We start from the raw sequence: 23,660 nt of genomic DNA, 5'->3' as shown, positions 1-23,660 counted from the left end.
AGACATATAGATGAACATAATATGTTGACTCTTCCTCAACAAGATTTTAGTAAAGGGAAATCATGCCTCACCAATTTATTAGAATTCTTTTAGGGGGTCAACAAGCATGTGGACCAAGGGGATCCAGTGGATATAGTGTACTTAGATTTTCAGAGAACATTTGACAAGGTCCCTCACCAAAGGCTCTTAGGCAAACTAAGCTTCCATAGCATAAGAGGGACAGTGCTCTCATGGATTGGTAACTGGTTAAAAGATAGGAAACAAAAGGTAGGTATAGATGGTCAGTTTTCAGAATGGAGAGGGCTAAATAGTGGTGTCCCCCAAGGGTCTGTTCTGGGACCACTCCTGTTCAACATATTCATAAGTGATCTGGAAAAGGGGGTAAACAGTGAGGTGGCAAAATTTGCAGATGATACAAAATTACTCAAGATAGTTAAGGCCCAGGCAGTCTGCGAAGAGCTGCAGAAGGATCTCCCAAAATTGGGTGACTGGGCAACAAAATGGCAGATGAAATTTCATGTTGATAAATACAAAGTGATGCACATTAGAAAGCATAATCACAACTAAACATATAAAATGATGGAGTCTAAATTAGTTTTTCCCACTCAAAAGATCTTGAAGTTATAGTGGGTAGTTTTCTGAAAACAACATCCACTCAGTGTGCAGTGGCAGTCAGAAGGAACAGAATGCTGCGAATAATTAAGAAAGGGATAGATAATAGTATGCCCACATCTTGACTACTGTTCAGATGTGGTTGCACCATCTCAAAGATATATTGGAACTGGAAAAGGTTCAAAAAAGGGCAACAAAAGTGAGTAGGGGTATGAAATGACTTCTGTATGAGGAGAGATTAATAAGACTGGGACTTTTTAGCTTGGAAAAGAGACCTCTAAGGGGAAATATGTTTGTTTATAAAATCATGACTGGTGTAGGAAAAAATAGATAAGGAAGTGTGGTTTATTACTTCTTATATAATGCAAGAACTAGAGGTCACCAAATGAAATTTAGTAAGCATTAGGTTTAAAACAAATAAAAGGAAGTATTTCTTCACACAGTGCACAGTCAACCTGTGGAACTCCTTGCCAGAGGATGTTGTAAAGGCCAAGACCATAACGGGGTTTAAAAAAAAAAGAACAAGATAAGTTCCTGGAGGATAGATCTATCAACGTCTATTAGCCAGGATGGGCAGGAATGGTGTCCCTAGCTTCTGTTTGCTGGAAGCTGGGAATGAGCGATGGGATGGATCACTTGATTCCTGTTCTGTTCATTCCCACTGGAGCACCTGGCACTGGCCACTGTTGGAAGACAGGTTACTGGGCTAAATGGACCTTTGGCCTGACCCAGTAGGGCCATTCTTATGTTCTTATAGTTTTTGCTTCTTTTTCTTAAGAACATATTTTGTAAATAGCAAATTTTAAAAGTAGCTTCTTAAAGAGCAGAAAATAGAGCAAATTTGGGCTGTTTTTTTGTACTGCATGTTTCTGTGGGAGTAGTAAAATATTGGAGCATTTTGAGAGAACTCACTTTTTTTACTCTTTCACATGTGGCATCTGGATCTCTTGATTTTTGGACTTGATAGTGAATTGTGTTCATTTTTGTTACAGAATACTCTTCTCTTCTGAAGATGTTTTTGCTGGGAATTTCTTCGACAACCACCAGTTCACAAATTTCATGTGAAATTACCATGTAAAATAACTTGAAATACAGAGATCACATCTCTGCCATGTTGTACCTATAGAGCATTTATTGGGGGCGGAGTCAGTAAGATACTCACTTTCCTAATGTTGGTGGGGATCTCTTTCATCCAACACTTATTCCTGTGAAATTGTTTGTGGAAGATTTAGATTAAATCATAGGAAAAACTAACTGTAAGAACAGTAGGACAATGGAACAGACTGCCTAGGGCGGTTGTGGAGGCTCCTTCACGGGAGGTTTTCAAAAGGAGGGTGGATAGCCATCTGTCTTGTGGTTTAGGCACAAATCCTGCATCTTGGCAGGGGGTTAGGCTAGGTGACCTTTGCAGTCCCTCCTAAGTCTATGATTTTAAGTATGGTAAACTTTGTGGCTTGTACTGCTGTGGGCTACCATTGTTTTTTGACAAAACCTGGCATGGTAGTGTTTACTTATTTTCCTTTTCTTGTAGATTGTACAGTTCATTGTTACTCTGGTGCAGAATAACCAGCTAGTGAGTCTAAAACGCAAACGGTAAGTACAGTATTGGGGTGGGGGTGGGGAATGTTGTAAATGTTAACCAGTTAATACAGGTTTCTTTTGCTGGGCGGTTTCTCTTTTTAGAAACATTATTCATGCTTTAGTAGTGTTCATGCAACTGACTTTCTCTCTCCCACCCCCCTTTGATTTAGGCCACTACTTCTGAATACCAATGGACCTCCAAAGTCCACTATGTTTCAGCAGATTGTCAAAGAACCAGCTGACAAAAACCGTCATGTAAGTTCATTTTGAAGTGGACATTATTTGCTCATGTGCCAACTGGAGGGATGGAAAAAGGTGAACAGAAGTATTAACAGGAGTGACTTACAGTGGCTGTAGCTGTGCTTCATTTATCAGCTGAAAGTGAGGCAAAAGAGGGGGAGAAGAGTGTCTTTGAAGTGAATAGCAGCTGCATGCCAATGAGCTACTTTAATGGCAGATTAGGATTGGTAGTTAAACAGTTTCCATTGTAGTGTGTGTAGGTTTCCAGCTCTTGTTGTGATGTTCTTATTGATTTACAGTGCTGATATAGTTTTTTTATCACTCTCCAACATTTTTGGCTTGTTTTGTTTTACACTGTCTGATCTTTGGTTGGATTATAACTGTTATATTCATCTTTAATTACTTAGCAAAATTTACAGCTATATACCTAATTGTTTAAATGTTCTGTTACAAAATTATTTATGCCAAATAATTAAAATATGAACCAAAAGTGTGTGGAAAGTGTCGTGTGTCTTAAGAGTTTTCCTAGGAGATCTAGAACTATTTTTAATTAGGTATTCAGTTAGGGCTCTTAATTGAAGTACTGTTTTTGGGTCTGATTTTAATTTGGAAATTTTGTTTCTATTTCTTTATAGTAGTTGTGCTTTTATAATTCTCAGGTACCACACAGCAGAACTGAGGGACTAGAGCAGAGGGAGCAGATTTCAGATGACATAATTATTTATGATGTCACTGATGATATTGGTGAGGAAGAAAATACTATGGATGAAGAAAGTGCTCCCATTACTCCAGAAACAAATGAGGATGTTACATCAGACTCTTCCAAGTAAGGAATATTTGTATGAGTGCAGAAGGCACTCAGCACTTCAGTATAGACAGAGAGATCCTAACCTTAAAATCTAATTCAGATCTACACAATACAGTTGAAATATATCTTGTATAATTCCATTTCAGTAAAGGAAGCAGGCTTAATCAAAGTGCAGGTATGCGATGTTGAATCATATGTTGGTTACTGAAAGTTACTATACATATACAAATCCTTTGCACTCCATGCCTCTGCACTGGCTTCACAGGACAATTTGGCAGTTGTAGCTTAGTGTGGCTAGGATGAGAATTCAGGTAAAATAAAACATTTTAAAAATGAAGGATCACTGGGGCATATACTACTTTTCTAGAAGTGCCATCTGCACACTATTCTCATTCCTTGTCTTTACTTCCTTAGCACAAGATTGGAACCCCCGTAGTTTAATGGGTTTTTTTTTTTGTGCTGTTGAGGGTAGCTGTCCTGCTATCTCTGCCAAGTGTAAATGTTGCCCTCTGAACATTCTAGGCATTTTTTTGCTGGCTGTAAGCCACCACCATTGATTCTTTTAGAGACTGGAAGTCCTCCAGGCTTCTCAGGTCTATAGTTCAAGAGGAGTCTTGTGTACATTTTCCCTATTTTACTCCTTAATTCTGTGCTACATACTTTACCTGTTCACACTTATCTTTATAGTACACTCTCAGGTACAAGCAGGTGCTCATCCCAGCCCTTCTGGCTCAAGGATTGTCTCCCAATGTTACCCTTGGTTTACACTGCATAATCGTGTATATTTTATGCTTTATGGATTTGAAATCCAGATTTTTGTTGCCTGAGACTTAAATCACTGATTTGGTTTTGGCAAATGGATGCTTACTCCTCCCCTCACACCCCCGCCTCCCCTCCAGAAAAATGAGATTAAGTGGGAGTACACATCAGGAATTTACGGGTTTAAACTGCAACAATTTTTTTTCTATTTAAAAAGAGCATTAGAAATCCAATAAGTTTAGAGTGAAGATTAATCTTTAAAAAAAAAACAAACAAACACAAAACCCATTTAAAAGGGTGGCATTTCCTTCATATTTTAAAGACTTGTGAAAGTTTTTGTGTTCTCCCTGGCATCATGGAGGGAAAAAATTCTTCACTGTCTGTCACCTGCCGCATAATAATGAATTGTTGGTACTAAAAGGACATTTATGAGAATTGTGGGGCAGGGTTTTTTCATTTCTGGGATCCTTTGCATAGGGCCAGGGGAGCATCAGAATGCAGTAAAAGGGGAGAAGAGTACAACTTCTCAAGATCCTATTAGCTCTTGCATCTGTGAGACTTAAATGCTTAAACTGCCCAATGAGCCTAATTAATCTCATCAGCCATGACAAGATTAATTTCTCTTCACCAGCTCCTTCAGTTCCCATTTTTAGTACCTGCCTTCTCTCATAACCACCTACTGGCATTCCTCTCAGTGTTTTTGTTTTTCTCCTGGTCCTGTAAAACTTAATCCTCCAGAATCAGAAAATAGTAGCATACAGGCATGGCGCAAAATAAAACTGGCTTTGTCTAGCCTGATACCTTCAGCCTTTCTAGTTCCAGTCCATAAGAATTAAGATTCCATAATTTTGAAGTATTTAATCCCTGGAAAATGCCCTATAACTGTCCCCAACAACCTAACCTGCTTTGCTGAGAAAGTTGTATTAAAATGTAAGAACAGGGAAACTTTAAAAGCAAGTATTTTTGATTAAAGATGGTTAGCGTCTTAATCTTCATTTTTTCCAATTTCTTGAGATTCTTTTTACTGTATTTTAAACATGTTTTGTGTTACTGCCATCAAAATTTGAGGAGATGGTGAGAAGTTAAAATGGGGCTCAGAATGAAAATCTAGACTCCCTTATCTAAAGAGCTAGCCACTATTACATATTCAAAGTGCCCTGCAGCTATTTAATCCTTATAGCAGGACTTTTGAAAGAGATGGTAGCTGACTCTTTTATTGTCTGTCTGTTTTATGTATTACAGCTGTAGTCATTCTCCTGATATTGTAATTGTAGAAGATGATAATGAGGATGACAACATCCCTGTAATTCAAGGGGATAAAAATACAGAACCAATCACTATCCCAACCAGTGATCCCCTCAGTCCTGTCAGTGACAGTACAAGCCCTCTCATGTCTAGTGCTGTTCAACTGAACAACCAGTCAACTCTAACTGCAGAAGACCCTGTCTCAATGATGGATTCCATACTCAGTGAGAATGGAGTAATTTCACAGAACATCAACCTTCTTGGAAAGTGAGTAGCTTTGGTGCTTTTAAAACCATTGGCTAAGTTTAAAGTTGATACCTTCATATCACTGCCTCTAACTGTTTTCGCTGACAGACTCTTAGAGGCCCTGCAATGGATTCTTCAAAGATTGTTTGTGCTCTTTTGCTTTATGGTATATAAATAGTGTTCCACATTTTCAGCTTTTATGCAAAACAAAAAAAACACTCCAGGAATTTTTTGGTGTTTGGAAAATAAACATTAAAACAGATGACATAGTTTTTTAAAAAACAAAAAAAACCCCAAAATCTGGGGAAAAGGAAAAGCAAAAAAAACCCTTTAGTATAATGTGCATTATTATTACAGTGTAACTGAAACTCTTCTTATGTACAGAGATGCTTTTCGCTTTTCTCAGAGCTAGTAGTTTTTCCAGAAACCTTGGTTTATGTATTCTCGCATACTTTGAAGAAAATTATCCTCACTCACGTGGAGCCTCTTCCTGTCTTGGAGGTAGTCCAACTTTGCAAATGAGCACTCTGCACCAGTACACCTCTACCCCGATATAATGCGACCTGATATAACGTGAGTTTGCATACAATGCGGTAAAGCTCTGACACGCTGCTCTGAGCAGTGTGTTAAGGGTGCTGGGCCAGGCTGAGGCCAAGGGGTTGGATAAGGGGCAGAGGGTCTCGAGGGCGGTCAGGGGCTCTTCTCTACTCCCCCTCCCCCCCGGTCTGGGGGGCAGGAGCTGTGGGAGGGCACTTTTGGGGGCCCTGCAGTCACAGAGTGGCCCGGGGGATTAGCGGGGGGCTGGAAGCAGCCTGCTCTGCTCTGCTTCCCCGGCCCCAGCCGTGTCGCTCGGGGGAGGGGGCTTTGGGGAAGGGATTTCCCCCACACACTCACCAGCAGCAGCGGAAGCAGAGCAGCCGGGTCCCAGCCCGCTCCACTCTGCCAGCTCCCAGCCACAGCAGTCCGCTTCCTGCCACATGTGAGTCAAGGACCTTTCCCCAGCACCCTGTCCCCCGCTCCCCCAGTGATGCAGGCTGGGGCCACATCTCTCCGCTTCCCACTGCAGGTGAGTGCGGGGGTGGGGGGGGAAATCCTTTCCCCAACCTCCCTGCACTCACCAACAGTGGGAAGCGGAGTGCTGCAGCTGGGAGGTGGCGGAGTAGAGCGGACGGGGGCCAGGCTGCTCCACTTCCCACCACTGTCAGTGAGTGCCTGTCTGGGGGAGGAGGGGGTATGTATGGGGGAGGGAGCAGTCGGGATGGGGCAGGGTCCTGGGGGTGATTAGGGACGGGGGTCTCTGGAGGGAGCGGTTAAGGAATTGGGAGGGGGCGCGAAGCATGTTTTGATATAATGCGGTCTCACCTATAACGTGGTGAGTGGTGTGTGTTTGGTTTTTTTTTCGGTTTTGGTTTTGTGTTTTTTTTTTTTTTTTTTTTTTTTTGGGTCTCTTGAGGACCGAGTTACATTGGGGTAGAGGTGTATATCCAGGGGTCACAGTCAAAGCTGAAGTTGGGAAGTGTCTTGACTGTTCCAAAAAGCCAGTACATCCACTTTCACATTGTCAAGGTTAGGCACATTTATGTGAGTAGTAAAGTCCCCTTTCAGATTTGAAATGTCATCTTTAGTGGCAAATGGCTTGAACACTCTGGCATAACAGTTGTAGTCTATTGCAAAATTAAGCTTGAGGAAGGGGTGCAGCACCTGTATGACATTCCAAAAAGAATCCTTGGTACCAAACACTTCAGGGTTCAAATTATGGGCCATGGTTCTCTCATTTCTCGCTGAGCACTGTGAAGGTTTTGAATTTTTTTTTTATTTTTCTTGTGTTCCAGGAACAGCTGGGTTTTCTCACCATATGTTTCTCCTGCAGCTTTTGTGCTCAATTCAGCTGAGATTTTGATTGTCAGGATCTAATAAACATCAGCTTTTTTTCAATGTGTCTGCTTTAGAACCAACAAACTCAGAATGATCTAGAGACACATTAGCACAGTCCACATGTTGTTGTTTACATGACAAGCAGCGAAGTACAAGCTCGTCCACCGATGTGGTGCAGCAGGGATAGGTAATCGGCAGTCAGCTCTGCATTCATTTCACACTATGTAAAGCAGTCTTCAGCTTGTTGGTGTTTTTGAAAATGGCCCCAAATCCAGTGATCTAAGATTTCACATCTTTCACTTCTTCGGTAGCAGTAGCACCTGACAGCACAACGGTAGTCAGATGAGCAGGACAGATAATATGTAGCAGCTCTGGTTTCCGACTGAGTTTAATCTCTCATGCAGACTTAACCATGTCGGAAGCAGAATCTGTGTTCGTTGTGGCCACATTTTCTGAAGTTTGAAATGTACCAACAAATGTCAGTGAAATAAAAAACGATAGGCCAAAGCATCAGAAGACTTGTCAAAAGCCGATCTAGACACCACATTTCCATCAATTCATTCCATGTGTTTATACACTAAAGCATTGTCATTTTTCTTTTAGATACTTACGAGTGAGGTTGTCTGCATTAGGAAGGGTTTTTGCTGCTATGAACAGTATTGCCACATAGTCACCAGCAGGCCCCTCTGCAATTAACAGAGGTTGTCCAGTGAAACAGCATGCACAAATCATTGACACAGTTGTGCTGTCTCCTCTCTTGGAAGCCCTGGTGAAAGCTCCTGATATTGACTGTTTATCCTGAAGCTCACGTTCTTTAAGCTTCTTGTGGTGTTTGCTTTCAACATGCTCCTTTATTCTGTCAGCATGAGCCCTGACCTCAGTGCTGTAGTCCTTGCAACACAATTCATCCTCTTCCCTTCCATCTTTGCTCTTCTTGAAAAAGCACTGAATTTTGTTGATATTGAGATGTATATTTGTGTTTTTACCGCATGTTTACCTTTTTTTACCTTATCTTTATCTGTGGAGGATAGCTTGTTTAAACTGAGTGCCGCACTAAAGAGATGCAAAGAAATAGGGAGGCAACATCTTAGTACAACATTAACATTGTTTTTTCTGACCTTCACTCTATGTACTGTGTTTTACACTGCAGAACTGCTTCAGTCTCAGAGCTGCAGGACACAACAATTGTATAAAGCATTAGTGTTTAACAAAAATAAGTACGGGAAGGAGGGAGGAATTGAATGGATTGATACATGCGTTAGTCAGTAAAACCTGAACTCCTTTACATTAAAAAAAAAAAAGGTAACTTGGTGAAAATTGGTTTAAAAACTGAAAATGCGGAATACTATATATAAAAAAAAAAAGTCCTGAAAGCTATTTTTAAATATTATCCTACATGGTTTTTATCCTAGAAATACCAGAAAACCTGCTCTTCCCTGTTTTTGCTGGAGGTCTGCTCCTGGGAAGTCTTGAAGATATTTACTGTTACCTCTTGCACCTTAATTTGAACGGTGGAGGTGTTCGTTAAAATTAAAGACTTCCTTTATCCAAAACGTTACTTTTGTTAAATAGGTGGCATTTAAAACTTATAAAAAAAACAAGTCTAAGATTCCCTTTTTTTCAAATGCTGTATTTGTACTTTCTTTTCTTTTGTGATAACAATATTTCACTAGTTCTCTGTGTCTTATCTAGGCTAGAAGTTTATGACCAGTCTGAATCTTAAATGTGAAACATCTTTGTAATGTGTGTTTTGCTCTTCCTGGCCCTCTTTATGTAATATTAAAAAAATCAAACAAGGGCACAAAATCAGTACCTCCCTCCTTGCAGGTCACCTTAAGGACGGATTTTTTTTCTCTCCCTTTGGATATGAACTTTTTTTTGTTCTTTAAAGCCTCTGACAGACGTTTATCATTGCACTCTAAAGCGGTGAGGTGTTTTTTTTGCTTGTTTGTTTGTTTTTAAATGGTTTTAAGTTAAAACAAAAGCTAAAGGCTACTACGTTGTTTGTCTTTAGGGTATATATTGTATAGCAGAGGAAATAACTTATTTACAATGTTAGTTGCAATCAGCACTTGCTGGTGGAATATTTTTTTAATTGTCTTATGAATCACTTGTGAATTCTTCCTTTTCATCCCCACATGCAACCATCTGATTCCTTTTGTACTGTTACCTTGTAATATAAAAGGATCTACTTACAGCTTTTAAAATAATTCTAATTAACTGAATTCTGCTCTCCTTTATTGTGGAGACAGCAGCTTTGTGAATGGGTCACAGCTTATTGCTTTCCTGTGCAGTCACAAAGTAAAAATTGATTTGTGAATGTCAGATATATAAACTGACAATCCTGTCAGACATTCTTAACTGTTTGACACCAGGCAGAGATATATCATGTTGCGCTTGCCAGTGCAGTGTTAAACAAGCAGTGATGATGGAACTGTTGCATATATCTCTTCCAACAGATAAATTATAAAGTTTCTGTATCTTTATAACAGACTTTCATGGGGCACTGTGCACCTCACTTCATTTTTTTTTTTCCCACCTTGTCAGTAGAAGCATTGCTGCTATTTCAGAACACACAATCCTCTTTTTCTTTTCTGTCTTCCAGAGTTGAGCTATTGGATTATCTTGACAGTATTGATTGCAGTTTAGAAGACTTCCAAGCCATGCTGTCAGGACGACAGTTCAGCATAGACCCAGATCTTCTGGTTGATGTATGTATTTTTAGTAACTTCCTGGGTTTTTTTATTTTGTAATGAGCAAGATAAATGAGGATGCAAACACACACTTCTCAAGAGGATATCTTAAAGCTTTAAGATTTTTAAAATTTTAATTCAGAAAAGTTCACGCACCTTTTATAAAGCCTGCACAATTATAAAATTTAAAATCAGAAGACTCAAACATTTCTAGAGTTATAATTTAGACTTATTGCTCCTCCTGTATATTGCATACTAAAAATGTTAACACAGTCTTTTTAACAAGGAAACAGATATGCAAAAGGTTCTGTCTCCAAAATAGCAGAATTAATATTACTGTAGAAATATCTTGTATTTCTTGATGCTTATTACTTTAGCTGTGCCACGTGGGCAAATGTGGCAGTTAATTTTCATTCCTTTTTTTAAAAAAATATAAATAAAAAATTGGGTGGGGCGGCATAAAGAGTAGTGCATGCTTCAGTACTGGTGTAATGCTTCCAAATGCCCCTGAAGTACTCGTTCTTTTAACTGCTACACCAATTTATGTATATTTAGTAGAAGAACTGGTGCTGTTGACTAGAACTGAATATGTACTTCCATGAAGTTAGCCAAAATTGGATAAGGGAACCAAAGAGATTTTTCTAGCACAGTGGCTTTCAAAGTTTGGGTCATGAGCCAGTACTGGGTTGTGACATGCAAGGCACTGGGTCACCTTGCTCAGCACCTAGGGACTCTGGCAGTTGGCCAGTAAAAACTAGTAGTTCCCACCTGTTCTGACACGAGGCTGCACTCCAGAAGCAGCCAGCAGCAGGTCCGGCTCATAGGCGGGGCCACAGGGGGTGGTGCTTGCGCACCTCTATCTAGGAACCAGACCTGCTGGCTACTTCTGGGGCAGAGCGCCATCCGCAGTGCCAGGACAGGTGGGAGGCCTGCATCAGCATGGTGGCTGCACTGCTGACCAGGAGCCACTGGAGATAAGCCAACAGCTCAATCCCCAGCCCCTGAGCACCCCCTAACCTGGAGCCCTTTCCTGCACCCAAACCCCTCATCCCTGGCTCCACCCCCAGAGCTGGCAGCCCAGAACCCTGGCCCCCTCCTGTACCCCAACCCCTTAACCCCAGCCCTCACCTTCTCATCCCCAGCTCCATTGGGTTATAGGCATCAACAATTTTCTTCAGCTGGGTTGCCAGAAAAAAAGCTCGAAAAGCACTGTTCTAGCACCTGCTTCGTAAACAGGGAAGCAGGGAATCTGAGTCTTTATCAGACATCCAAGGCTCAAGGGCCAAGTATATTCGGGGCCACAGTTTTGAACTGTGTGTGTATTCTAATGGTTTCAAATTGTGTCTGAAAATGACACGCTTGGAGAGGAGGAAACAGAAGGGAATAAGAGGACTGGAGATCCAGTTTTTGTGGTTGGTGGCCATATATATTAAAAAGTGTGCTGTTCAGGGAAAAACTTTATGCATGCCCCGGCAGATGCTGTACAATTGTGAATTCTATGTTAGTGTTCACAGGTTTAATTTCCAAATTGAAAGTTTCAAAGTTAAGCAAGGGGCGGGAGAGGAGTGGAAATTTTTTGCCACGTTCATAATTCAAATGCATGAAATGACTGCAGTTTCAGTCCACGGGTCCTTCGTTTTCTTACCTATTATTCCTGTCTATCATTCCTCTCACTTAACTGGTCACCTATGTGGCAGTTCACTTTTCTGAATCTGGTGTTTCTGAAACTGCAGAACTAACATACAGCACGGTTCTGAGCTTGTCATAAACAGATAGCTAAGGGTTAATGTCTCTTTCACCTGGAAAGGGTTAACAAACACCTGACCAGAGGACCAATCAGGAAACAAGACTTTTTCAAATCTGGGTGGAGGGAAGTCTGGGTGTGGGTCCTTTGTTCTTGGGCTGTTCTCTCTCTGAGCTCTGAGGGGGACCACAAGAATCTCCAGGCTCTCTAATCTTCTGTTTCCAATTTGTAAGTACAACGGTAGAAAGACAATATAGGCTTTTACATTGTTTTTCTGTATTTGCAAATGTGTAGTCTGCTGGAAATAGTTTAAATTGTATTTTTTCTGGATAAGGCTGTTTATCCATTTTCTATAAGCTAAAAGACCCTGTAACTGTTTACCATCTAAATTGCAGAGATAAACCTTTTACTCCACCCAGATTTGAAAAAGTCCTGTTTCCTGATTGGTCCTCTGGTCAGGTGGTGGTTGTTAACCCTTTCCAGGTGAAAGAGACATTAACCCTTAGCTATCTGTTTGACAGAGCTAGACGTGTTACAGACATAACACCCACACTACGGCAACCAGTGCCCTGCAGTCTCAAAACGTAGCAGGTCTACTCCACAATTAGGCTTTTCCTTAGCAAACGTTTTGCACAAAATGGCAAATTTTTAAAAGGGGGCCCAATCCTGCTCAGATCCTATAATATAAGCCATTAGTAAAATATTTACATCCATATATTTAGTGTCCTATACTTAGTATATACCAATGTTTGGAATTTTAAAACTGTTTTGTCTTGTTCAGCTTTTTACAAGCTCCGTGCAGATGAATCCCACGGATCATATCAGTAATACAAAAGTAAGTTCCAAAGCCCACAGTAGTGAGAGATACAAATACATTTAGTTGGAGGTTGGTGAACAACTTGTCCTTTAGCTGTGCCTATTACTGAAGTGACAAAGCAGTTTCATATTTTGTTGTGAATAAAACCTCTAATTTGGATGCAAAAACTGCAGTTGAACTTATCCCTATTCTGCTTTGTAGCTGGAAGGGAAAAACAGCACAAAATTGTGTGTCTGGGGGGGTGGGGGTGTGTGGTTTTTTTATACCACGCTTATCACTACGGTATCTAGGGGAAGCATCAAACATTTTTACAGATGAGGAAAGTAAAACTAGTGCCGATAGCCAAACCAAGAAGAGAAGCTAATAGACCTCAAATTGGAGGAGCAACTGTAGAACAGTAATCCTTCCTAAATGTTAATCTGTCTCAGTTCCTACTTGGAACCACCACTGTTCCATTTCATGTTATTTTCTAGCATCCATTAAGCCACATGAATAGTTGCCATACGGTTGTAACATCATCTTTTTACAGGCTAGTGCAGGTTATTTTAATAGTCAGACTTCGTCAAGATTTGTCAGTTACCACCTTTTTTGTTACTTATGTAGACTGGGTTTTTTAAAGCCTATTTCAAATTAAGTTTTGACTTCAATTTCTTCTTTCATTTGGAGACAAAAGGAATAGAAACTACAAAGAGTAACGGACCTCAGCCTGCTTCACAAGACGCACAAAGTTCTAAGCCCAAATCAGGTTTGTACAGCAAATGGCATGGCTTTCTTTGCAGGAAGAGCTTCATAGTTGATCAGCTGAAAAGATGAAAGAGGGAAAAATTGTGAAGTACTTGTTAAAACAAGATCCTGCTTAGTCAGGTCTTATCTGCTTGATTGCTTCATGCTGATAACATGACAAGACCCAAAATAGTTAACTGTGAAGAATTTGCATTGCACCAGGTGCAGAGACAAAACTGATGAAATGTTGGTGTTTCCGACAAAGCTGAACAAACTGTTTAGTTTGCTTCTGCAATACTTCAATATTATGCCCAGTTTTTTTTTAAAATAACTTCGTTTTTTGTTCAAAAATATTTTTATAATGTGGTTTGCTTTCTAAAAATATACTAAAATTTTTGGAATTAGGATTGTGCATGTAAACTAATAGTGAGTTTCTGAAGTATTATTTTTCTTCCCTTGTAGATAAACAGCTCATTCAATATACTGCCTTTCCACTCCTTGCATTCCTTGATGGAAGTCCAGGTGCAACTGTTGAGGGTGGAAATTCAACATCTGAAACCATGTCCTCCCCAGACAAACCCTTAGAAGTGGATGAGCTTCTGGAAAGCAGCCTGGACCCTGAACCAACTCAAAGCAAGTTAGTGCGGCTGGAGCCACTGACTGAGGCAGAAGCAAGTGAAGCCACACTGTTTTATTTATGTGAACTTGCTCCTGCACCCATGGACACAGATATGCCATTCTTGGATAACTAACATAGCAGGAACTTTGTATATATTCATCAAAACGAACTATTTATTTAGGATATCGTTTGGTATCGTTCTGGGTTTTTTGATAAATACTTCGGTTAGTATAACCAACTATTGTGGAATCTCTCTCCTTTCCTCCCCACAAACAGCTCTTTGAATATGTGTAAGTAGTTGTGTACTTATACAAGACATCATAGACATAGTTGCATATACTAAGTTACCAAAATTTTTAATTGCTGTCAAATATTTGGTATTTACAGAGAATACAAAATATCCCAGGTAATCAAAATTCATGTCCACTTTGTTTTACACTCAAACTTTTTGGTTCTATGTATGATTGAGTACAATAACTCTGTATTGTGTGGAACTCTAAATGTTTTCTGTATTTTAGTTTTTCTATTTTTACAACCTTTTTGTTTAAACTTTTTTTGGGGGGGGGCGGGGTGGGGGTGCAGCATCAAGACCTGAGTTGAGCTGCATTTTTTTTTTTTTTTTTTTTTTTTTTTTCTGGTTGAATTGGGAACAAAGTGCCTGTTACCTGCTTGACTGTTTTGGTTCTGCCTTAGTTCTTCAGTAAGTGTGATCATACATGACAGGAGAGAAATGGACGTTTTTATTTATTAAGACAGGAGCCACTTGCATGCATGAGTTCTAACCTGAACCATCCACTTTGATAAAATAAATGTTATCTAGGTGTGACTTTTGTTAGGGGTCATCTTTTACATTGTCTACACTTTGAGTCAATGCTTAGAACATGTTTTCAGATGAACTACTTTAATTCATGCTAGTGTATGCCACAAAAGACAGTCTGAGTTTTCAGTTTCAGAACAATTTTTTTTTTTTAAACCAGTAATAACGTGGGATAAATTAAGAGGTCAGGTCAGACTCTACATGAGCTATGTATTAAGTGAAAGATGTACACTTTACTACATTAACATGCTGAGATATCAAAACAACCTATTTTTTTTACTACCATTAAGCATGAAATATGCTGTTTTTATATACAGATAATGCTGTGTTCACTGTTAGGTAGGGATCTTGTAGCATGTCAGTTAAACACTTGTTTTCAAGCTACTTGAATCAGGCAGAAAAAAAATCATTCTCACCAGTTTGTCTATTTTATAGACTCATAGACTTTAGGGTCAGAAGGGGCCAGTGTGATCATTTACTTGACCTCCTGCACAAAGCAGGCCACAGAACCCTACCCATCCACTTCTATAACCAAACCCCTAACCTATGTCCGAGTTATTGAAGTCTTCAAATTGTGGTTTGAAGTCCTCACGCTGCAGAGAATCCACCAGCAGGTGACCCATGCCCCACACTGCAGAGGAAGGCGAAAAAAATCCAGGGCCTCTGCCACTCTGCCCCCGAGGAAAATTCCTTCCTGACCCCAAACATGGCAATCAGCTAAACCTTGAGCATGTGGGCAAGAATCACCAGCCAGCACTCACTGCAGAGAATTCTTTCCTAACTCAGGCCTGGTCTACACTACGTGTTTATACCGATTTTAGCAGCGTTAAACCAATTTAACGCCACACCCGTCCACACTACGATGCCTTTTAAATTGATATAAAGGGCTCTTTAAATCTGTTTCTGTACTCCTCTTCAATGAGAGGAGTAGCGCTAAAATTGGTGGTATTATATCGGATTAGGGTTAGTGTGGCCGCAAATCAATGGTATTGGCCTCTGGGCCATATCCCACGGTGCACCACTGACTGCTCTGGACAGCTATCTGAACTCGGAGGCACTGGCCAGGTAGACAGGAAAAGCCCCGCGAACTTTTGAATTTCATTTCCTGTTTGGCCAGCGTGGAGCTCTGATCAGCACAGGTGACCGCGCAGAGCTCACCAGCACAGGTAACAATGCAGTCTCCTGAGAATAGAAAAAGAGCTCCAGCATGGATCACATGGGAGGTACTGGATCTGATCACTATATGGGGAGAGGATTCAGTGCTAACAGAACTCAGTTCCAAAAGACAAAATGAAAACACTTTTGAAAAAATTTCCAAGACCATGAAGGAGAGAGGCCACACCAGGGACTCAGTGCAGTGCAGAGTGAAACTGAAGGAACTCAGACAAGCATACCAGAAAACCAAAGAGGCAAACGGAAGGTCTGGGGCAGGGCTGAAAACATGCCGCTTCTACGCTGAGCTGCATACAATTTTAGGGGGCTGTGCCACCACTACCCCCCGTCCTTGGATTCCGTGGTGGGGGTTGTAATCTCAGTCATGCCTGAGGATTATGTGGACAGGGAAGGTGAGGAGGAAGAGGACGACGAGCTTGAAGAGAGCACACAGCACTCTGTTAGCCCCAACAGCCAGGAGCTTTTTCTGACCCAGACGGAATTACCATCCCAGCCCTCCCAAGCCACTAGCCCAGACAGTGAAGCCATGAAAGCGAACTCTGGTGAGTGTACCTTTGTAAATATAAAACATGGTTTAAAAGCAAGCTTTTTTTAATGATTGATTTTCCCTGAGGGCTTGGGATGCATTCGCGGGCAGTAAAGTTACTGGAAAAATTTAACATGTCTGGGGTTGGAGCGGAAATCCTCCAGGGACATCTCCATGAAGCGCTCTTGGAGGTACTCCAAAAGCCTTTGCAGGTTTCTGGGCAAGGCAGCCTTGTTCCGTCCACCATGGTAGGACACTTTACCACACCATGCATGTAGCAAGTAATCGGGTATTATTGCATGACAAAGCATAGCTGCGTATGGTCCTGGTGATTGCAGGCATTCAAGAAACATCCGTTCTTTATCTTGCTCTGTTATCCTCAGCAAAGTGATATTGTTCATGGTAACCTGGTTGAAATTCAGGAATTTAATTAAGGGGACAGAGATGGCCTTTTTCCTACAGGGGTGTGTGTTTGTTGCTTACAAGAAATCCTTCCTTGCATGTAGCCAAGCAGGGGGAGGGGAGGAAGGATAGCGCTGAGCTTTCTTGCGTTTGGCTAGCAGGAATCTTCCCAGCTACCAGCCACGTGGTATGGGGGGAAGGGGGGTGATTAGCAGTGATCTTCCATGATACCAGCCATGTGATGGGGGGAGGGGGTAAAGCGATCATCCTAGAGAATTGGAGGGGGCGTGGGGGGGGCTTCTGTGAATGGAAGTGAAGGCTGCTGGAGCCAAAAGACAATAGCTTACCATGGCCGCATGCAAGCTCAATTCTGATGCCCAGATCTGCGTCGGTGAGATCTGTAACGCCAGAGCCCAGGCACTCAAAGTTAAGATGCAAAATGCGACCTTGTACTGATCACATGTGCTATGTAAGGTGAATAGTGTTGTTCACTGTGAAAGGAGTATAACCATTGTTCTGTAAAATGTATCTTTTTAAATACTTCTCTCCCTTTTTTCCCCTCTCTCATGCAGCTGCACATTGTTCAAGCCTCCCTACTCCATCCCAAAGGCTAGCTCAGATAAGGCGGAGGAAGAAAAGGACACGAGATGAAATGTTCTCTGAAATCATGGAAGTAACACGCAATGAAAGAGCTCATCTGAATCAGTGGAAGGACGTGGTATCAAATTACAGGAAAGATGCCGTGAACGTGAGGAGAGACGTTCGAGATGAGATGGCAGCAGGAAGATCAGCAGCGGAATGAAACGCTGGGGCTGCTGCATGATCAAACTGACATCCTCCGATGTCAGGTGGAGCTTCAGGAAGAGCAGCGAGGTCTGAGTGCCGCTGCAGCCCCTGTCACCACCCTCAGTACTCACCATGTTCCATATCTTCCTCACCCAGATGTGGAAGAACGCATGGGGGAAGGCTTTGTGCACCCACCCACTCCACCCCCGTGGACAGCCCAACCAAAAGGCTGTCATTACATTGAAATGATTTTAGTGGCCTTTTCCTTCCCTCCTATCTTCCTCCCAAACCGCACCCTTGCCAGTTCTCATCGAAGGGGGAGGGTGGGTTGCTTACAGGGAATGAGTCAATCAAGGGGGTGGGGTTAATCAAAGGGAAACAAACACAGCAGTCACACCATACCCTGGCCTGTGATGAAACTGGTTTTCAAAGCTTCTCTGATGCGCCCTGCTTCCTGGTGTGCTCTTCTAATAGCTTTGGTGTCTGGCTGCGCGTAATTAGCGGCCAGGTGATTTGCCTCAGCCTCCCACCCCGCCATAAAGGTCTCCCCCTTACTCTTACAGAGATTGTGGAGCACACAGCAAGCAGCAATAACAAAGGGGACATTGGTTTGGCTGTCGTCTGAGTGAGTTAGTAATGTGCACCCTCGTGCATTTAAACAGCCAAATGCGCATTCTACCACCATTCTATACTTGCTCAGCCTGTAGTTGAACAGCTCCTGACCACTGTCCAGGCTGCCTGTGTATGGCTTCATGAGCCATGGCATCAAAGGGTCTGCTGGGTCCCCCAGGATCACTACAGGCATTTCAACATCCCCAACAGTTATTTTCTGGTCTGGGAAGTAAATTCCTTGCTGCAGCATTTTAAACAGAGCAGTGCTTCTGAGGATGTGAGCGTCATGAACCCTTCCTGGGTATCCCATGTGGATGTTGGTGAAACGTCCCTTGTGATCCACCATTGCTTGCAGCACCATTGAAAAGTACCCCTTGCGGTTTACATACTGGGTGGCCTGGTGCGCTGGTGCCAAGGTAGGGATATGGGTTCCATCTATTGCCCCCCCCCCCCCCACAGTTAGGGAATCCCATTGCAGCAAAGCCATCCACTATGGCCTGCATGTTTCCTAGAGTCACAACCTTTTGTAGCAGCCGTGTAGTGATTGCTTTGGCTACTTGCATTACAGCAGCTCCCACAGTAGATTTTCCCACTCCAAATTGATTCCCGACTGACCGGTAGCTGTCTGGCGTTGCAAGCTTCCAGAGGGCTATTGCCACTCCCTTCTCCACTGTTAGGGCTGCTCTCATCTTGGTATTATGGCGTTTCAGGGCAGGGGAAAGCAAGTCACAAAGTTCCATGAAAGTGCTCTTACACGTGAAAGTTTCGCAGCCACTGCGAATCATCCCACACCCGCAAAACTATGCAGTCCCACCAGTCTGTGCTTGTTTCTCGGGCCCAAAATCAGCATTCAATGGGTAGAACCTGCCCCATTACCAGCAGGAGCTCCAAAGCACAGGGGCCCACGGTTAAGGAGAATTCAGTTTCCATGTCCTCATCACTCTCGTCACTGCTGCCTTCTCCTCGCCTGGCTTTGCAGTTCATGGATCACCATAGACTGCACGAGAATGCATGAGGTGTCTACAATGTTCATGATCACGGTGTTGATCTGAGCAGGGTCCATGCTTGCAGTGCTATGGCTTCTGCACAGTTCACCCAGGAAAAAAGGCACGGAACGGTTGTCTGCTACTTTCACTTAGGGAGGGGTGAGGCTGTACCCAGAACCACCCGTGACAATGATTTTTGCCCATCAGGCACTGGGCTCTCTAACCAGAATTCCAAGGGGCGGGGGAGACTGCAGGAACTATGAGATAGCTACAGGATAGCTAGCCCCAGTGCAACGCTCCAGAAATTGACGCTAGCCTCGGACCATGGATGCACACCGCCGAATTAATGTACCTAGTGTGGCCGTGCACAATCGACTTTATAATGTTTTATAAAACTGGTTTATGTTAAATTGAATTGATCCCGTAGTGTAGATGTACCCTCAGATCCCATCCCATCACAGACCACTGGGCATACTTATCTGCTGATAATCAAAGATCAATTGCCAAAATTAAGCTATCCCATCATACCATCCCTTCCATAAACCTATCAAGCTTAGTCTTAAAGCCAGATATGTCTTTTGCCCCCACTACTCCCCTTGGAAGGCTGTTCCAGAACTTCGCTCCTCTAATGGTTAGAAACCTTCGTCTAATTTCAAGTCTAAACTTCCTAGTGTCCAGTTTATACCCATTTGTTCTTGTGTCTACATTGGTACTAAGCTTAAATAATTCCCCTCCCTCCCTAATATTAATCCCTTTGATATATTTATAAAGAGCAAGCATATCCCCCCTCAGCCTTCTTTTGGCTAGACTAAACAAGCCAAGCTCTTTGAGTCTCCTTTCATAAGGCAGGTTTTCCATTCCTCGGATCATCCTAGTAGCCCATCTCTGAACCTGTTCCAGTTTGAATTCATCCTTAAACATGGGAGACCAGAACTGCACACACTACTCCAGCTGAGGTCTCACCAGTGCCTTATATAATGGTACTAACACCTCCTTATCTTTGCTGGAACTACCTCACCTGATGCATCCCAAAACTACATTAGCTTTTTTTAACGGCCATATCACATTGGCAGCTCAGTCATCCTGTGATCACCCAATACTCCAAGATCCCTCTCCTCCTCTGTTGCTTCCAACTGATGTGTCCCCAATGTATATCTAAAATTCTTATTAATCCTTAAGTGCATGACCTTGCACTTTTCACTATTAAATTTCATCCTATTACTATTACTCCAGTTCACAAGGTCATCCAGATCTTCCTGTATGATATCCAGGTCCTTCTCTGTGTTAGCAATACCCCCCAGCTTTGTGTCATCCGCAAACTTTATTAGCACATTCCCACTTTTTGTGCCAAGGTCAGTAATAAAAAGGTTAAATAAGATTGATCCCAAAACTGATCCTTGAGGAACTCCACTAGTAACCTCCTTCCAGCCTGACTGTTCACCTTTCAGTACGATCTGTTGGAGTCTCCCCTTTAACCAGTTCCTTATCCACCTTTCAGTTTTCAAATTGGAAAAGATGGGGATCAATATAACTAATAATTCCCCATGTGGAACTGTGTCAAATGCCTTACTGAAATCAAGATAAATTAGATCTACTGCATTTCCTTTGTCTAAATAATCTGTCACCTTCTCAAAGAAGGAGATCACGTTGGTTTGGCATGATCTACCTTTAGTAAAACCATGTTGTAACTTGTCCCAATTACCATTGACCTCAATGTCCTTAACTACTTTCTCCTTCAAAATTTTTTCCAAGACCCTACATACTACAGATGTCAAACTAACAGGCCTATAGTTACTCTGATCACTTTTTTCCCCTTTCTTAAAGATAGGAACTATGTTAGCAATTCTCCAGTCGTACGGTACAACCCCTGAGTTTACTGATTCATTAAAAATTCTTGCTAATGGGCTTGCAATTTCATGCACCAGTTCCTTTAATATTCTTGGATGAAGATTATCTGAGCCCTCTGATTTTGTCCCATTAAGCTGTTCAAGTTTGGCTCCTACCTCAGATGTGGTAATATCCACCTCCATATCCTCATTCCTATTTGTCATCCTTCCATTATCCCTAAGCTCCTCATTAGCCTTATTAAAGACTGAGGCAAAGTACTTATTTAGATATTGGGCCATGCCTAAGTTATCCTTAACCTCCATTCCCTCCTCAGTGTTTAGCGGTCCCACTTCTTCTTTCTCTGTTTTCTTCTTATTTATATGGCTATAGAACCTTTTACTATTGGTTTTAATTCCCTTTGCAAGGTCTAACTCTACATGGCTTTTAGCCTCTCTCACTTTAGCTCTACATGTTCTGACCTTACTAAGGTAGCTTTCCTTGCTAATCCCACCCTTCTTCCACTCCTTGTAGGCTTTCTGCTTTTTCTTAATCACCTCTCTGAGATGCGTGCTCTTCCAGCTTGGTCTACAACTCCTGCCTATGGTTTTTTTTCCCCCCTTTCTTGGGATGCAGGCTTCTGATAGTTTCTGCAGCTGCGACGTAAAGTATTTCCAGGCCTTCTCCGCATTTAGATCCACAAGTTCTTCAGTCCAATCCACTTCCCTAACTAACTTCCTTAATTCTTTAAAGTTAGCCCTTGAAGTCAAAAACCCTAGTCCCAGATTTATTTTTGTTTATCCTTCCAATACTTCTAGAGAAGTATTGGCTCATCATCTCTACCACCAGTAAACAAATGTACTGTAGACCTAGGGTACATCTGCTCAAGGATAAAATAGCATGGCTGGAGTTGGCTCAGGTCAGTGGACTTGAACTTGTAAGGCTAAAAAATGTCCGTGTAGACATTTGGGCTTGGGCTGGATCCTAGGCTCTAAGACCTTCCACTGTGAGCCTGAGTCAGCTGCAATTGGCCAGACATGGGGCAGGGTTCCCTGTGCAGATGTAACCATAGTGGCTGTGTATATTTTCATTAATGGAATTTGTAAAATATCTAGAAAGCTACTAATTATATACTCATTCAAAAGACACTATCCTATTCAAACAAGTACCTTTTGGCAAGCATGGCAGTAACTGCTTTTAATACCTTAAGACCTAATAGCAAATGAAAGTTGATACAGCACTTAATTTCCTCAGCTAGTCAAAAAATAAGTCAACTAAAATGGAAGCAGCTCAGTGAGGTGTGTATTTATACTATCAAAAGGCCACTGGCTGTGAAGGTCTGGCTGGTATAAGTATGTAGTCATGTACCACAGGAGAACTCACCTAGTAAACAATTTTGATGTTGTGGCATGAAAAGATGTGCTATTTAAACATTCTTAATGGGTTAGCTGATTTGCTAGTTTATTAAGTTAATGTCACTAAATACTGCTTAGACCTGTGCTTCTCAAACTGGGGGTTGGGACCCCTCAGAGGGTCACAAGTTATCAACCTGCACCCCAAACCCATGTCAACCGGTATTTGCCTGAGTAGAGAACAGAGAATTGAGTGTCTTGCTGTAGCAAGAGACCCACATTTGAGCTAACAATGGGTGTTTGTAATACTATGAGAATCTATATGAATCCAGTACGCACATGAAAGTTTTCAGCCTCCACTGAAATACAGCCACCTCTGGGTTTGAAGGAAGTAGCTCTTCAACAGCACACAACATTCCACTTTGCATCCAGCATTTATAATTGTGTTAAATAAAGTGTTTTATAAGGCTGGTTGCACTCAGACTTGCTATGTGAAAGGGAGCACCAGTACAAAAAAGTTTGAGAACCACTGGCTTAGAGTATCTAATGAAAAGCAGACCCAGAAGAAACAATTGAATGGAAAGATAAATGGTCTAACCTCCCTCAATCTAAGATTTGGAGGAGGGGAATGTGTAATTAAAACAAATGTGGTAGGACCACACCTGCAGTATTAATTGCAACCTAGAGCCTAGGCCTAGCATGTTGAAGAGCTGCATGTGCTTAGTAGTTTTCAGTGATCATTGTTCAAGCTGTTCACTGCTCCTGCATAAGGTCACCTAACTGGAGGGGTGTTTATGCCATCCCTTCTATTTAAAGAACGGAGCTCAGACCATAAGAAGGGGTTAAAACTAAGTTTGGGCACCTGTCCTCTAGGGATGATGTACAAGGTATTTTATTCAGATGTGAAGGTACAGATAGCTGGCTGAAATGCATCTGAGGTGTTCTTTTCATGTCCTTATTACTCAATGTGGAACTCAAAAGCTTGAGCTAACTAATTAAGCTAGGTAGAAGTACAGAACCTGCAAGCAGTAAAGGAAAGAATGAAGCCATTCCCAATTAAAGTGAGTGCTTCCCCTGTGTTGCTACTGCTAACTGTACATGGTCAGAACCGCTCCATACTCAGAACCGTCCATCACTGTAAATGGACAGAGACTTCAGGCAGTGGACCACTTCACGTACCTGGGCAGTACCCTTTCCCGAGCAGTGTCAATCGATGAAGT

The 23,660-nt window shown here is 42.0% G+C and overlaps 2 protein-coding genes across 2 annotated transcripts in view; one reads left to right on the top strand and one right to left on the bottom strand.

Moving 5' to 3' along the window:
• Nucleotides 1–14,285, top strand: part of HSF2 (heat shock transcription factor 2) — a 39,610-nt gene extending 25,325 nt beyond the window's left edge. Inside the window, exons 6-13 of the mRNA XM_050949683.1 lie at nt 2,144–2,205; nt 2,364–2,448; nt 3,093–3,259; nt 5,243–5,512; nt 9,972–10,077; nt 12,585–12,638; nt 13,287–13,365; nt 13,806–14,285. Of these exons, the coding sequence (XP_050805640.1) occupies nt 2,144–2,205; nt 2,364–2,448; nt 3,093–3,259; nt 5,243–5,512; nt 9,972–10,077; nt 12,585–12,638; nt 13,287–13,365; nt 13,806–14,095 (1,113 nt within the window). The 3' untranslated portion in view covers nt 14,096–14,285. The remainder of the gene's footprint in view (nt 1–2,143; nt 2,206–2,363; nt 2,449–3,092; nt 3,260–5,242; nt 5,513–9,971; nt 10,078–12,584; nt 12,639–13,286; nt 13,366–13,805) is intronic.
• CCDC185 (coiled-coil domain containing 185) overlaps nt 1–23,660 on the bottom strand; it is a 311,099-nt gene that overhangs the window by 23,550 nt on the left and 263,889 nt on the right. The window lies entirely within an intron of this gene.

This window comes from Gopherus flavomarginatus, chromosome 4, assembly GCF_025201925.1.
Source record: "Gopherus flavomarginatus isolate rGopFla2 chromosome 4, rGopFla2.mat.asm, whole genome shotgun sequence".
Taxonomy (NCBI): domain Eukaryota; kingdom Metazoa; phylum Chordata; order Testudines; family Testudinidae; genus Gopherus; species Gopherus flavomarginatus.
Note: the sequence above shows the minus strand (reverse complement) of the source record. Positions and strands in the feature narration are given on the sequence as shown.